This window comes from Bombina bombina, chromosome 5 (assembly GCF_027579735.1).
Source record: "Bombina bombina isolate aBomBom1 chromosome 5, aBomBom1.pri, whole genome shotgun sequence".
Lineage (NCBI taxonomy): Eukaryota > Metazoa > Chordata > Amphibia > Anura > Bombinatoridae > Bombina > Bombina bombina.
Genome location: NC_069503.1, coordinates 459,938,191 through 459,954,286, shown reverse-complemented (window position 1 = coordinate 459,954,286; position 16,096 = coordinate 459,938,191). Strand labels below are relative to the sequence as shown.

General features: G+C 36.4%; 1 protein-coding gene across 1 annotated transcript in view; it reads left to right on the top strand.

The window, feature by feature from the left end:
• Positions 1–16,096, top strand: part of TMC2 (transmembrane channel like 2) — a 212,269-nt gene that overhangs the window by 138,293 nt on the left and 57,880 nt on the right. Inside the window, exons 10-13 of the mRNA XM_053715757.1 lie at positions 4,205–4,384; positions 7,535–7,690; positions 12,460–12,588; positions 13,438–13,505. Coding sequence (XP_053571732.1) covers positions 4,205–4,384; positions 7,535–7,690; positions 12,460–12,588; positions 13,438–13,505 — 533 coding nt within the window. The remainder of the gene's footprint in view (positions 1–4,204; positions 4,385–7,534; positions 7,691–12,459; positions 12,589–13,437; positions 13,506–16,096) is intronic.

The window sequence follows — 16,096 nt, the reverse complement described above, 5'->3', positions numbered from 1 at the left end:
TCATCTTTGATGATACCAGCCCAAACCAGTACTCCACCTCCACCTTGCTGGCGTCTGAGTCGGACTGGAGCTCTCTGCCCTTTACCAATCCAGCCACGGGCCCATCCATCTGGCCCATCAAGACTCACTCTCATTTCATCAGTCCATAAAACCTTGGAAAAATCAGTCTTGAGATATTTCTTGGCCCAGTCTTGACGTTTCAGCTTGTGTGTCTTGTTCAGTGGTGGTCGTCTTTCAGCCTTTCTTACCTTGGCCATGTCTCTGAGTATTGCACACCTTGTGCTTTTGGGCACTCCAGTGATGTTGCAGCTCTGAAATATGGCCAAAATGGTGGCAAGTGGCATCTTGGCAGCTGCACGCTTGACTTTTCTCAGTTCATGGGCAGTTATTTTGTGCCTTGGTTTTTCCACACGCTTCTTGCGACCCTGTTGACTATTTTGAATGAAACGCTTGATTGTTCGATGATCACGCTTCAGAAGCTTTGCAATTTTAAGAGTGCTGCATCCATCTGCAAGATATCTCACTATTTTTGACTTTTCTGAGCCTGTCAAGTCATTCTTTTGACCCATTTTGCCAAAGGAAAGGAAGTTGCCTAATTATTATGCACACCTGATATAGGGTGTTGATGTCATTAGACCACACCCCTTCTCATTACAGAGATGCACATCACCTAATATGCTTAATTGGTAGTAGGCTTTCGAGCCTATACAGCTTGGAGTAAGACAACATGCATAAAGAGGATGATGTGGTCAAAATACTCATTTGCCTAATAATTCTGCACTCCCTGTATTAACAGTAATATAATTAGGGTTAAGATAGTTAATATATATAATGTAATAACTATATTAACTATAATATACTTAGGGTTAATATAGATAATATAGCTGGCGGCGGGGTAGGTAGATTAAATTAGGGGTTAATAATTTTAATATAGATGGCGGTGTAAGGGGCTTACATTAGGTGTTAATACTATTAATATAGGTGGAGGCGGTGTAGGGAGGGCAGGTTATAGGGCAAAAGAGCTGTTTACTTTGGGGCAAAACCCGCAAAAGGCCCTTTTAAGGGCTGGTAAAAGAGCTTATTACTTTAGGGATATTAGATTAGGGGTTAATAATATTAATATAGCTGGCGGCGGTATAGGGGGATTAGATTAGGGGTTAATAATTTTTATATAGGTGGCGGCGGTGTAAGGGGTCAGATTAGGGGATAGATAAGGTAGATGACGGCGGTGTAAGGGGTTCACATTAGGGGATAGATAAGGTAGATGGCGGCGGTTTTAGGGGTTCACATTAGGGGATAGATCAGTTAGATGGTGGCAGTTTTAGGGGCTCACAGTAGGGGGTTAGTTTATGTAGATGGCGGCGGGGTCCGGGAGCGGCGGTTTAGGGGTTAAATACTTTATTAGGGATTGCGGCAGGGGATTGTGGTTGACAGGTAGATAGACATTGCGCATGCATTAGGTGTTAGGTTTTATTTTGCATGTAGTTTAGGTAGTTACGGGGCTCCAATAGTCAGCGTAAGGCTTCTTACGGCTGCTTTTTGTGGCGAGGTGAAAATGGAGTAAGATTTCTCCATTTTCGCCACGTAAGTCCTTACTCTGTATATTGGATACCAAACTGCGCTGGTTTGGTATGCCTGCCTATGGCCCAAAATACTACGGGCGACGGCAGAAATATACGGGCGTAACTTCTAGGTTACGCCGTATATAGGATACCAAACCCGTGCAAATTTTGGCGTCACCGGCTTTTGCGGGCGACGATTTATATCGGATCGAGCCCTAGGTGTTATTGTCTTGTCTTTGTATTGTGCACTTGTTAATTATGCAATTCCACTGCATTGAGTGGTCCTTTAAGTTTTTACTAATTGGGATATAGCCATTAACTGTTTTATGGATTTTACCTGAAGAAAATTATTCTCTTTTGAGGAAATTCATATTCAATATAATTTTTGACAGTTCTTTTCCATATTTACAGGTTTGCTATTATATTAATAATATTAGAAGAATCTATCCCCAGGTTTGTGAGATTTCTCAGTTTTTTCATATAAAAAAATAAATAACAGTTAACAAACCAAAACCTTAACCAATACAAGGCTCTTATAAATGTGGGGGAAGAAAACGGTCTTAATGAATGTACTAGATTATGGAACTCTTTGGGGTTTCCCTCTTATAACAACTAAAAGTACTTCTACTCGCTTAATTACAATCCAAAAATTTCATTGGCTTCTGATATTCACAAATCGGGCAGTCCCTGCGAGTGTCGAGATGTCTCTTATTGAAAATAATGGAGCTTGCTGCAAAGGGATAATTTAGCAGTGAGCAGGGGGCACACTTTAAAAATCCTTTCTGCGTATAGCATCTTAGAATCACCTATATTTTCATATGCATGTGTTTTTCTATTAGGGTTATAAGTATTTTGAGGGCTTTGAGAAAAACTTGCCACCTTTTAGTTTGCAAGTTTAGTTTGCGATCTGTAGTGCGAAAAACTACAGAAAAATGCTGGGATTAGAGAAACAGTTTCATACGCACCCATAGAATGCTCATGTTCAGCCCATTTTACGATATGTTGAAAAAAATTACACTTTGTATTTTGTACTTAGAAGTGTGAATTTCTTTTTGCATATCCAGTGTACTTAAATTACGATTTACTGCGTATTTCATATGATTTATTCCTGTGTAATTTACGTTAACGTGAAACATTTTGAAACACCTTAGAAATACATTTTTTATCCTGCTTACATTTTTGTGTGAATGGTTCAATTATTCATTTTGTAAAATTTGTAAAATATTTATTTTATTGAGCACCTTTGTAATGTAATCTCCTCCCCAAACGAAAATGCAGTATACGTCCCTTAGCGAGACACTCTGTTTTTTTTCACCAGGGAAGTACTGGGGAGCATTCTTTAATAATCTCACAAGCATAGAGACCTTTAGTTCATTGGGCTCTAAATATCACCTTTGAGATTAGCCAAATGGAAGAATTCAATATCAAATAGTTGTATAGAATTTTCTTACATTATCTTTGGTTTTACCAAAAAATATTACAATTTTTGGGACAAGTTTTACATTGGTTAAAAGGATATGAAACCTAATTTTTTTTCTTTCACGATTCCGATAGAGCATGTAATTTTAGGCAACTTTCTAATTTACTCCTATTATTAATTTGTCTTTGTTTTCTTGTTATCTTTATTTGAAAAGCAGGAATGTAAGCTTAGTAGCTGGCCCATTTTGGGTTCAGCACCCGAACCTATCTTTAAAAAATCCTAATCTAAAAAAACCTAATCTAAAATACCTATCCTAAAAAAAAAATATTCTTAAATTATGCCCTGATCGCATTTACTTTCAACTTGTAATGGTATTGCACTTTTGCACTCAACGGGGCCCTTGCAGTAATTTGAACACCGCTCCACTCGTAATAAGGAGTCTTCATATTTTTTTCTCCTATGTGTCTAATATATTTAAGATTTTTTTCACGTAGAAATATCTGGGATGCTTGTTTATCATTTATTTTGTATTAATGTGATTGTTTTATCATTCGTTTCAGGTGGGAGGATCAAGGCTAATATGATAAATTATATGAAAGTGTTCTTTATTTTTAACTTTGTGATTTCATATGTAATTTCTGGAGTTTCTTATTTTTCTTTGTTTAATTTGTATGTACTGTTTGTATTATTTTATTTGGACTTAAAAAAATTGAAGCATATTATAAATGTATATGTTTATCTCTCTAACAAAAAAAAGAATTGTGGTATGGAAATTAATTCTCTGGGATAAAAATGGTTAAATGCATTTTAAAGATATAGGAAAGTCAAAATGAAACTTTCATGATTCAGATAGAGCATTTTATTTTATGACACTTTTAAATGTACTTCTATGTTCAAATGTGCTTTGTTATTTTGTTATCCAAAATAATATGCACATACTGTATCCTACACTAGTGGGAGCTAGCTGCTGATTGGTGCCTGCACACATTTGTCTCTTGTGATTGGCTAACTAGATGTGTTCAGCTAGCTGCCAGTAGTGCAATGCTGTTCCTTCAGCAAAGGATAACAAAAGAATGAAGCACATTTTCTATGTTCTGACTGAATCATGAAAGAAAAATGTGGAGTTTCCTATCCCTTTAACTGGAAGTAGATGGGAACACAAATTTAATTCAGACTATATATGTATATATATTTAAAACTGCACTGGCTGTTCATTTTTCAGGTTGAGATTGTCATGTCCTTGCTGGGAATGTTTTGTCCACCACTGTTTGAAACAATTGCAAATTTGGAAGATTACCACCCCCGTGTGGCACTGAAGTGGCAGCTGGGGAGGATCTTTGCTCTTTTTCTTGGCAATCTATATACGTTTTTACTTGCCTTGATGGATGATGTCAATGAGAAGGTAACAATAAAAAAAAGCTGTGCCTAAAAATCTTATATGAACATCTATCTATATATATATATATATATACAGTGGATATAAAAAGTCTACTCACCCCTGTTAAAATGTCAGGTTTCTGTGATGTAAAAAAATGATACAAAGATAGATCATTTCAGAACTTTTTCCACCTTTAATGTGACCTTTAAACTGTACAACTCAATTGAAAAACAAACTGAAATCTTTTAGGTAAAGGGAAATAAAAATAAAAAACTAAAATAATATGGTTGCATAAGTGTGAACACCCTTTTATAACTGGGGATGTAGCTGTGTTCAGAATTAAGCAATCACATTTAAAATCATGTTAAATAGGAGTCAGTACACACCTGCCATCATTTAAAGTGTCTCTGATTAACCCCAAATAAAGTTTAGCCGCTCTAGTTGGTCTTTCCTGAGATTTTGTTAGTCGCATCCTACAGCAAAAGCCATGGTCCGCAGAGAGCTTCTAAAGCATCAGAGGGATCTCATTGTTAAAAGGTATCAGTCAGGAGAAGGGTACAAAAGAATTTCCAAGGCATTAGATATACAATGGAACACAGTGAAGACAGTTATCATCAAGTGAAGAAAATATGGTGCAACAGTGATATTACCAAGAACTGGATGTCCCTCCAAAATTGATGAAAAGACAAGAAGAAAACTGGTCTGGGAGGCTGCCAAGAGTAGCTGCAGGAATATCTGGCAAGTACTGGCTGTGTGGTACATGTGACAACAATCGCCCGTATGCTTCATATGTCTGGGCTATGGGGTAGAGTGGCAAGACGGAAGCCTTTTCTTACAAAAAAACCCATCCAAGCCTGGCTAAATTTTGCAAAAACACATCTGAAGTTTCCCAAAAGCATGTTGCAAAAGGTGTTCTGGTCTGATGAAACCAAAGTTGAACTTTATGGCCATAATTCCAAAAGATATGTTTGGCGCAAAAACAACACTGCATATCACCAAAAGAACACCATACCCACAGTGAAGCATGGTGGTGTCAGCATCATGCTTTGGGGCTGTTTTTCTTCAGCTGGAACTGGGGCCTTAGTCAAGGTAGAGGGAATAATGAATAGTTCCAAATACCAGACAATATTGGCACAAAACCTTCAGGCTTCTGCTAGAAAGCTGAACATGAAGAGGAACTTCATCTTTCAGCATGACAACGACCCAAAGCATACATCCAAATCAACAAAGGAATGGCTTCACCAGAAGAAGATTAAAGTTTTGGGATGGCCCAGCCAGAGCCCAGACCCGAATCTAATTCAAAATCTGTGGGGTGATCTGAAGAGGGCTGTGCACAGGAGATGCCCTTGCAATCTGACAGATTTGGAGTGTTTTTGCAAAGAAGAGTGGGCAAATCTTGCCAAGTCAAGATGTGCCATGCTGAAAAACTCATACCTAAAAAGACTGAGTGCTGTAATAAAATCAAAAGGTGCTTCAATAAAGTATTAGTTTAAGGGTGTTCACACTTATGCAACCATATTATTTTATTTTTTATTTCCCTTTACCTAAAAGATTTCAGTTTGTTTTTTAATTGAGTTGTACAGTTTATAGGTCACATTAAAGGGGGAAAAAGTTCTGAAATGATTTATCTTTGTCTCATTTTTTTACATCACAGAAACCTGACATTTTAATAGGGGTGTGTATACTTTTAATATCCACTGTATATATATATATATATTAAATCTTTATCTAGTGGCAGAATTGGAAACCTTATTAAAAACAATTGAAAAGAGAATTTTTATAGAAGATCCATTTTTACTCTTGTAAATCCATCTCTATTTTTTAGTGAAAGAATTGTATTTCTATGTCACTAAATAATACCGCCCCCTAATGGCTGGTTACAGAGGATTTTCTGACACTAGTCACAATAACACTCATCTTACGTCTGCTTCATGTATCTTTGTTTGCTATTTACTGATTACTTTTGATTTTTCTTATTATTTCTCAACCACTGGTCCCTTTTATGTGAGGGAAAAAAACAATAAGGTACCCAGATTTAAATTCTGGTGCATACTGGTAGTTAATTTGGATTTTCTTTAATTCCATTATGCAGATTCCCATGTTTTATTGGCCTATATATTTAATACTTTGTTGTTTGTAATCATTATTTGATAGAACAATTTTGCCACAATTACATAAATAATGAATGTGCGTTTCAGAGTATTTTTGCTATGCATTGAGTGGTGTGTCCCTTTAAGCCCCATTAAGATCATTATATGTTTCTTATTTAAATGTAAGAAATTATGAATAGCAATTAGCCATATATTAAAGGAATAATAACATAAATATTAAACTTTCATAAATCAGATAGAGCATTCAATTTAAAACAACTCTCCAATGTAATTCTATTATCTTATTTTTCTTGAAATCCTTTTGTTGAAAAGCATACCTAGGTAGGCCCAGGTGCAGTAATGCATTACTGGGTGCTAGCTGGTGATTGGTGCATGCTGAAGTATGCCTCTTTTCACTGGCTCACTAAATGTGTTTAGCAAAATCCCAGTAATGCATTGCTGCTTCTTCAATAAAAGATTTCAAAAGAATGTTGCAAATGTTGCAAATTATATAATAGAAATACATTGGAATGTTGTTTAAAATTGCATGCTCTATCTAAATCATGAAATAAAATTTTGGTTTCGTGTCCATTCAAGTAAAACAAAAATACTTAAAGGGAAACCTAAATTGTTTTATTTCATGATTCAGATAGTGCATGCAATTTTACACAACTTTCTAATTTACTTCTACTATCAAATTTTTTTCTTCTTTTGTTATGTTTTGTTGAAAAGCATAAGCTCAGGAGTGTGCACTTGTCTGGAGTACTATATGGCAGTAGTTTTGCAAGATCCATTTGTAAGATCACTGGATGGTAACGCTATTTCCTGGCATGTAGTGCTTCAGACACCTAGCTAGGTATCTCTTCAACATGGAATACCATGGGAACAATGCAAATTAGATCAAATAAGTAACTTGGAAACTTTTTAAAAATTGTATGTTCTATCTGAATCACAAAATAAAATGTTTGAGTTTCATATCCCTTTAAGTATTTGAATGCATAGATAATAACATTTTATATGATACCTCTATATAATATTGAGATCAGCATTTAATTTACAACTGTTTTATCTTATTTTACTGTAGCTAGCCCAGGAGGACAAAGTAAAAAATATTACTTATTGGACCCTATATAACTACTACAACTCATCCTATGTTATAAATGGAAGCAATGCTACTCCTCCCCCACTGCCCCCATCAGATGTGCCGCGGGGACCATGCTGGGAGACCAATGTCGGAGTCGTAAGAACCTGGTTAATAATTATCACAAACAAATGCTTATCTGAGGAAAATACATTTTAAAAATTGTGATATCATATTTTCCTTTTTCTTCCATTTAACTTACTCCTTTCTTTTCATGACTTTAAAATAAGAAAAGGTATTTAGAATTTATGCCAAAATAATTATGCTGGAATATTGGTTAAATGGCCACAACCTCTAAGACTTGAAGGAACAGTCTACTCCTGAATTGTTATTGTATAAAAAGATAGAAAATCCCTGTATTACGAATTAACCAGCCCAATTAAATTGAACACACATCAGGATAATGTGACTTCAGAGCTTTGGTTAACTGTTAAGCTTGACAACAAAGTTGGACAGAAAACATCAAAAATACATTTAACAGTACATTTACACTCATAATAACACAAATACATTTTTTTTAAAGAAATTGCATTAAAAAGTTATAAGGGCTCAAAATATGAGGTCTCGTGTATTAGAAAAAAAGGACAGCAAAGGGATTTAACATAGAGATACATACATATACATGTCTAAATATGTATATGTACTGTATGTGTGTGTATATATACAGTCATGGCCAAAAATAATGGCACCCCTGCATTTCTGTCAGATAATGCACCACTTTGCCCAGAACATTTTTGCCATTACAAATGTTTAGGCATTCTCATGTTTATTTCTTTTGTTTGTATTGGTATGACACAAAAAAAGTGGAGAGAAAAAAGCCAAATCTGACACATTCCACACAAAACTCCAAAATTGGACCGGACAAAATTATTGGCACCTTCTCAAAATTGTAAGAAATAATTGTATTCCAAGTTTGTGATGCTCCTGTAAAATCACACTGGCAACCAGTTAAAATGGTGAAAAATTGACGCGACCTTTCTGTTGTGTGTCTCTGTGTGCCATGCTGAGCATGGAGAAGAGAAAGAGCAGCAAATAATTGTCTGCAGATTTGAGAACAAAAATGTCGGAAACCCATGGACAATCTCAAGGTAACAAGTCCATCTCAAGGGATCTTAATGTTCCTGTGTCTACTGTGCGTGACATTGTCAAGAAGTTTACAGCCCATGGCACTGTAGCTAATCTCCCTGGACGTGGATGAAAGAGAAAATTTTATCAAAGATTGCAACAAAGGATTTTTTGAATTGTGGATAAAGAACCTTGATCAACTTCCAGACAAATTCAAGCTGACCTTCAGGCACAGGGTACAAATGTGTCAGCTTGCACTATACGTCACCATCTGAATGAAAAGGGATGCTATGGTATGAGACCCAGGAGGACCCCACTGCTGACACAGAAACATAAAAAAGCCAGATTGGAGTTTGCCAAAACTTACCTGAGGACTTACCTGAGACTTCCTCAGGTAAGTTTTGGAAAACTCCAATCTGGCTTTTTTATGTTTCTGTGTCAGCAGTGGGGTCCTCCTGGGTCTCCTACTATAGCATCCCTTTTGGGAGAAAGTGCTGTGGACAGACAAAACAAAATTACAGATTTTTGGTAAAGCCCATCATTCTACTGTTTTCAGAAAAAGAAATGAGGCTTTTAAAGAAAAAAAAATACTGTCCCTACAGTCAAACATGGTGGAGTTTCACAGATGTTTTGGGGTTGCTTTGCTGCTTCAGGCACTGGATGTCTTGACTGTGTGCATTGCATTATGAAATCTGAAGATAACCAAATAATTCTGTGGTGCAATGTAAGGCACAGTGTCAGAAAGTTGGTCTCCATCAAAGGCTGTGGGTCTTACAGCAGGACAATGACCCAAAGCACATGTTAAAAAGCAACCAGAAATGGTTTAAGAAAAATCTCTGGAGAGTACTGAACTAGCCAGCAATGAGTCCAGATCTCAATCCCATAGAGCACCTGTAGAGAGATCTCAAAACAGCAGTTGAGAAAAGGAACCCTTCCAATCCGAGAGACCTGGAGCAGTTGGCAAAAGAAGAGTGGTCCAAAATTCCAGTAGAGAGGTGTAAGAAACTCATAGATGGTTACAGGAAGCGATTGATTTCAGTTATTTTTTCCAAGGTGTATGCTACCAAATATTAAATTGAGGGTGCCAATAATTTTGTCCAGTCCATTTTTGAAGTTTTGGTGGAATGTGTCAGATTTGGCTTTTTTTTCTCCACTTTTTTGTGCCATACCAATACAAACAAAAGAGATAAACATGAGAATGCCTAAACATTTGTAATTGCAACAATTTTCTTGGGAAGTGGTGCCTTATCTGACAGAAATGAAATATTTTTGGCCATAACTATATAGAGGGGTTCTTGTTTTGTTTTCCTTTTCTTTGTATTGTAGGAGCCTTTCCCGTGGTGTTTTTAGGGAAGATTTGATTTTTTTTTTAGATATTGTCCTTTTCTTGTAGCCCTTTTGCCTAAATGACTCTGACAGTGTACTCAGGTGCTGATCTCTGTCTTTTGTGTCAGAGCAAATGCGGTGATATCTGATAGCTTGACTGTAGATGATACCTTGTTTGGTGTGATTGGGATAGAAGCTGGAATTGTGGAGGTAGCTGTACCTGTCTGTGGGTTTTCTGTATATTGATGAATGAAGGATGCCATTGGTGACAGTTATTGTGCAGTCCAAGAAATTCACACTATGATTTGAAAAGTCCATTTTAAGGTTTATTGACGGGTGAAATTAATTAAATGATTTGTGGAAATCTAAAAGGCTTTCTTCTCCTTCTGTCCATATTATGAAAATATCATTGATGTAACGATAATATGTATAAGGTTTGTGGGGCTGAGTACATAAGAATCTGTATTCTAGGTCAGCCATGAAAAGATTAGCGTATTGGGGTGACATTTTTTGTGCCCATCGCTGTCCCTGTCATTTTTAGCTAGTAATTGTTGTTAAAACTGAAATAGTTGTCTGTGAGTATGAATTCTATAAGCTGGACAATAGTTGTACTATCATATGTGTGTGTTGGTTGGTGGGATGAGAGAAATTTACTGCAGGCCTCAATACCATCCTTATGTGGGATGTTGCTGCATAAGGGATCCACATCCATAGTAACTAGTATAGTGTTTCCAGGTAGTTCATTTATCTGGTTAGGTTTATTAAGGAAGTCTGTAGTGTCCTGTATAAAGCTATCAGTCTTAATAACAAGAGGCTTAAGAATGTTTTCTATTAGGCCAGATATTTGATCAGTGAGTGTTCCCATACCTGTTATAATGGGGGGGGTCCTGGGTTTCCTGGCTTGTGGATTTTGGGCAGCATGTAGAAGGTACCCATCTGAGGATTGGAAGGTACCAGATTTTCTAATTCTTGCTGTATGTGTTTAGGAAATGTTTTGATAATTTTTGTGAGTTTAGCTGAATATTCCTTGGTGGGGTCCTTGTCCAGTTTTGTGTAGTAGTTTACATCAGACAACTGTCTGTAACCTTCTGTAGTGTAGTCCAGGGTGTTCATGATAACTACTGATCCACCCTTGTCCGCCGGGTTGTTGATGATGTTATTATTATTCATCAAGTTTTTCAAGGCATCTCTTTCCATATGTGAGAGGTTGTAAGTGATTTTTTTCTCTTGTGTGGTAACTAGGGATGCCACTCTCAGGTGAAAACTTTCAATGTAACTGTCCAATATGATGTTACGTCCTGCTGTCGGTGTAAAATCTTTTTTCTTTTTCCTACCATTATTATCCTGGTTAAGAGTGGTGTTTTTTTGGCATAAAAGAATTCCTTAAGTCTCAATCTTCTGAAAAATTCTTCCAAGTCTGAATGTAACTGGATGTGATCCGGATTTGTGTTAGGACAGAATGTTAGCCCCTTGGATAAGACTGATTTTTCAGGTATTGAAAGGTGATGATTAGAGAGGTTTACAATCCCAGTATTGTCCGTGAATGGTTCTTGGTAGTTAGCAGGCTCAGTTTGGTTTGGGTCATTGGTAGTTCTGGTTGGAGTAAGCTGGTTTTCAATGGAGCAATCAGCTGATCTTTCATTAGGGCTTTCTTTGTGCTGTGTGGGGCCAGCCAGTTTCTTATTCTTTTTCCTGATGAGATAATGTTGTTGTTTCTCGTAGAAGTAATCAATTTCTATTTCCATTGCTTTGGTTTCGGATGTAACCTGTTGAAGATCTTGAAATAAGGACTGCTTACAACAGAGTCATTTTTGTTTTCTGCCATATAGTTGGTGAGTTAGGTTGTTGCATAGTTTCTCACTAGTCTGTCTGCAGAGATTCTCAGCATATGGTGAGTCGTGGGTAGTAGAAAGTGGGTTCTAAGTCCATTAGGGATTAGATACATTTTCTTGCAACGTGTAAGAAAATATATATCGCTGTTAATTTGTGTTTCTCTTCTAATCAGTATTGTTTCAGACCTGAGGAAGGGAGGAAAACTCTTGAAAGCTTGTCTTTGAAATATTATGTTAGTCCAATAAAAAAGGTATCGCTGCATACTGCAATACTTTGTTATTTGAACATCGTATAAATATATTTATATATGTATATATACTGTATATATATATATATATATATATATATATACAGTGTGTATATATATATATATATATATATATATATAATTTTATGAAGGATATCACTAGGATGGCACTGTAAATTAATTCATAATGCAATAGGCACAATCATTAATAGCTTTTCTTCTTGTATTGGAACCCAAATGGATAATTACTTGCCTGTCCCAATTTGTAAGCATTTATAAACTATTTTATCATGTATAAATGCTTCAAATCATTGATAATAATGAAGTTCTTCCAGCTTTAGTCATTATACATTTTGATGTTTGTTTCTACAACTGATTTGTATTTACTCTGTTACAGGAATTTGTTAGGCTGACTGTGTCGGACATACTTGTTACATATGTCACCATCCTAGTTGGGGACTTCCTCCGTGCCTGTTTTGTCAGATTTATGAACTACTGCTGGTGTTGGGACTTGGAGGCTGGCTTTGTAAGTCTTTTAGCTTATTTTCCATAAAGTAAGAGTACGCATTAATCATATTAAGAGCTAGATTACAAGTGGAGCACAAAATATCGCTTTCACGATTTGCGTGCACTGGTATTACAAGTTATGTGTAATGTACGGAAGCATTGCGCTCACAAGAGCGCGCTTCCATAGGCATGAGAACCTAGCACAGAGAAAGGGGTAAGTCACACAGCCATGGGCAACAATTGTTAAATATATATGTATATGAATATATACTGCACATATATATTTATGGGTTTATTTGTTTATATACACATATTAACACATAAATATATATGTATTTAAGCATATACATACAGGCATACCTCAGATATATTGCAAGTTCGGTTCTAGATCACTGCAATAAAGCGAATATAGCAATAAATTGAGTCACACTCATTTTTTATTTCCCAATGCATATAAAAGTTATATTTACACTACTCTGTAGTCTATTAAGTGTGGAATAGCATTATGTCTAAAAAAACAATGTACATACCTTACAATGCATCAATTCAATGAGCACTAAGTGCTATTTTCTCCCTCGCCTTTTTCTATATATATTGTACTCAAAATCTTTCATAAGATATTAGACCATTTCTACTTAAATAATATTAGAGATAGGTGCCTGGAATTTAAATTTCAGAATAACCTCTCTCTAAGGCATTATAAAGGAGAAAAGGTACGAACCGTTAAAAAATTACAAGTGAAGAGCAGAGAAATAAAATTAATGAAAGTGCATTTGATGTCCCTTTAGGTTGTTACTGATTAATGGCTTGTCTTCTAAATGGTAAACTTCATTGAACTGTACAGTAATGAACATGTATTATCTTACAGCCCTCATATGCAGAATTTGACATTAGCGGTAATGTGCTGGGATTGGTCTTCAATCAAGGGATGATATGGTAATTGATTTACATTAAAAGTATTTGTTCAGTAAAGAGTAATGTGTTAGCAACCAATATGTTTATCATTTTAAAATATATATATATATATATATATATATATTCACATGTGTATATCTATATATACTGTGTGTGTATATATGTATATATATATTGTACTGTAGATGTGTGTATATATGTATGTATATATAGCACACAGAGAAAGTCCAGCACTCACTCACAAGATCTCAACTAAGATAAAAAGCAGCAATGGAAGAGTTAGTTACCACATCTGGCCAAATGGGAAAAGCCCAGGTACCTCGTCAAGGTTTCTTCCAAAAACCTGGGACCCTAAACAGCCACACAATGCAGGCTCACAATCAAACAACTGTGAAAAAATGGAGGGTGCACAGGCTTATGTAATCTCCCCAAACATATACAAAACACGGGTGGGGTCAGCACTCTAAGGCCGGACCGGGTACACATCCTATGATCCTGTAACATGCACAGCCCTGGGTGCAAAACAGCACTCTCAGGAAGCTGCACTGTCACCAGAGTCACAGGCAGTTAACCCCAGACAGGCCTGGGTGCAAGGCCCAAACAGGGAAAATTACAAAAAAAATAATACATTAATATAGCTCACAGAGAAAGTCCAGCACTCACTTACAAACTCTCAACTAAGATAAAAAGCAGCAATGGAAGAGTTAGTTACCACATCTGGCCAAATCGGAAAAACCAAGGTACCTCGTTAAGGTCTCTTCCAAAAACCTGGGTCCCTAAACAGACACACAATGCAGGCTCACAATCAAACAACTGTGAAAAAAAGTTTTTGGATGAGACCTTGACGTATATATATATATATATATATATATATATACACACACACATTACTGTGAGAAGTTTTAGGCAGGTGTGAAATTAACAAAATGCAAATTGAGTGAACAGAGGGAAAAAAATCAAATCAGTTTTTGGTATGACCACCCTTTGCCTTAATAACAATAAACTGCACACCACAGCATTTTAAGGACCACCCATTGCCTTAATAACAATGAACTGCACACAGGTTTTTAAGGAACATGGCAGGTAGGTTGTTCCAAACATCTTGGAAAACTAACCACAGTTCTTCTGTGGATTTAGCCAGTCTCAGTTGATTCTGCCTCTTAATGTAATTCCAGAGGATATTGAGATCAGTACTCTGTGGAGACTATACCATTACCTCCAGGATTCCTTGTTCTTCTTTAAGCTGAAGACAGTTCTTAATGACTTTGGCTGTAAAGTATGTTTGGGGTTGTTGCTCTGTTGCAGAATAAATTTGGGGCCAATGAAATGCCTCCCTGATGGTATTGCATGATGGATAAGTATTTGCCTGTACATCTCCGCATTGAGGAGATCATTAATTCTGACAAATCCCCAACTCTCTTTGCACAAAGGCAGCCCCAAACTTGTAAGAACTCTCTACCATGCTTCACTGTTGCCTGCAGACACTCTTTCTTATACCGCTCTCCAGCCCTTCAGCAAACTGCCTTCTGCTACAGCCAAATATTAAAATTTTTAATTATGAGCTAGAGCTGCGATTTCTTCTGCACCGTAGTTCCTGTGTTTTTGTGCATTGTTGAGTTGCTTGGTCTTGTGTCCATGTCGGAAGCAGGTCTTTTTGGCCACGTCTTTCATGAAGACCCCTTCTGACAAGACTTTTCTAGACAGTAGATGGGTTATTTTGGTCCCATTTGTTTCTGCCATTTCTGAGCTGATGGCACTGCTGGGCATCTTCCAGTTTTGAAGGGAAATAAGCATAATGTGTCTTTCATTTCTCACACTAAGTTTCATTGGCCAACCACTGCATTTACGGACCTCAACATTTCCTCTTTCTTTATGCTTCTTCAGAATAGCTTGGGCAGCACATCTGGAAACCCTTGTCTGCCTTGAAACTTCTGCCTGGGAGAGACCTTGCTGATGCAGTATAACTACCTTGTGTCTTGTTGCTGTGCTTATTCTTGCTATGGTGTTTAATTCTTGATCAAACTGATTGATTGATTGATTGATTGATTGATTGATTAAACTGTCTTCAGCAACGTCACCTTGTTAGCAGAGTTTGGTTGTACCTTACTCAATTTTATTCCTCCTAAACAACTTCTTCTGTTCCATTTAAAGGGACATGAAACCCAATTTTTTTCTTTCTTGATATAGAAAGAGCATGCAATTTTAAAAAACTTTCTAATTTACTTCTATTATCTAATTTATTTTATTCTCTTGATATTCTTTGCTGAAAAGCATATCTAGATAGGCTCAGTAGCTGCTGATTGGTTGCTGTACTTAGAATCCTTATGTGATTGGCTCAACCATGTGCATTGCTTTTTCTTCAACTAAGGATATCTAAAAAATGAAGCAAAATAAATAATAGAAGTAAATTGGATTGTTGTTTAAATTTGTATTCTCTTTCTGAATCCTGAAAGAAAAAAATTGGGTTTAGTGTCCCTTTAATGATTGCATTTTAACCAACATATTAAATTGATGATCATTAGCATCTGTTTGATATAATTGTGTAATCATGCACCTGACTATGGCCTAGATTTGGAGTTTGGCGGTAGCCGTGAAAACCAGCGTTAGAGGCT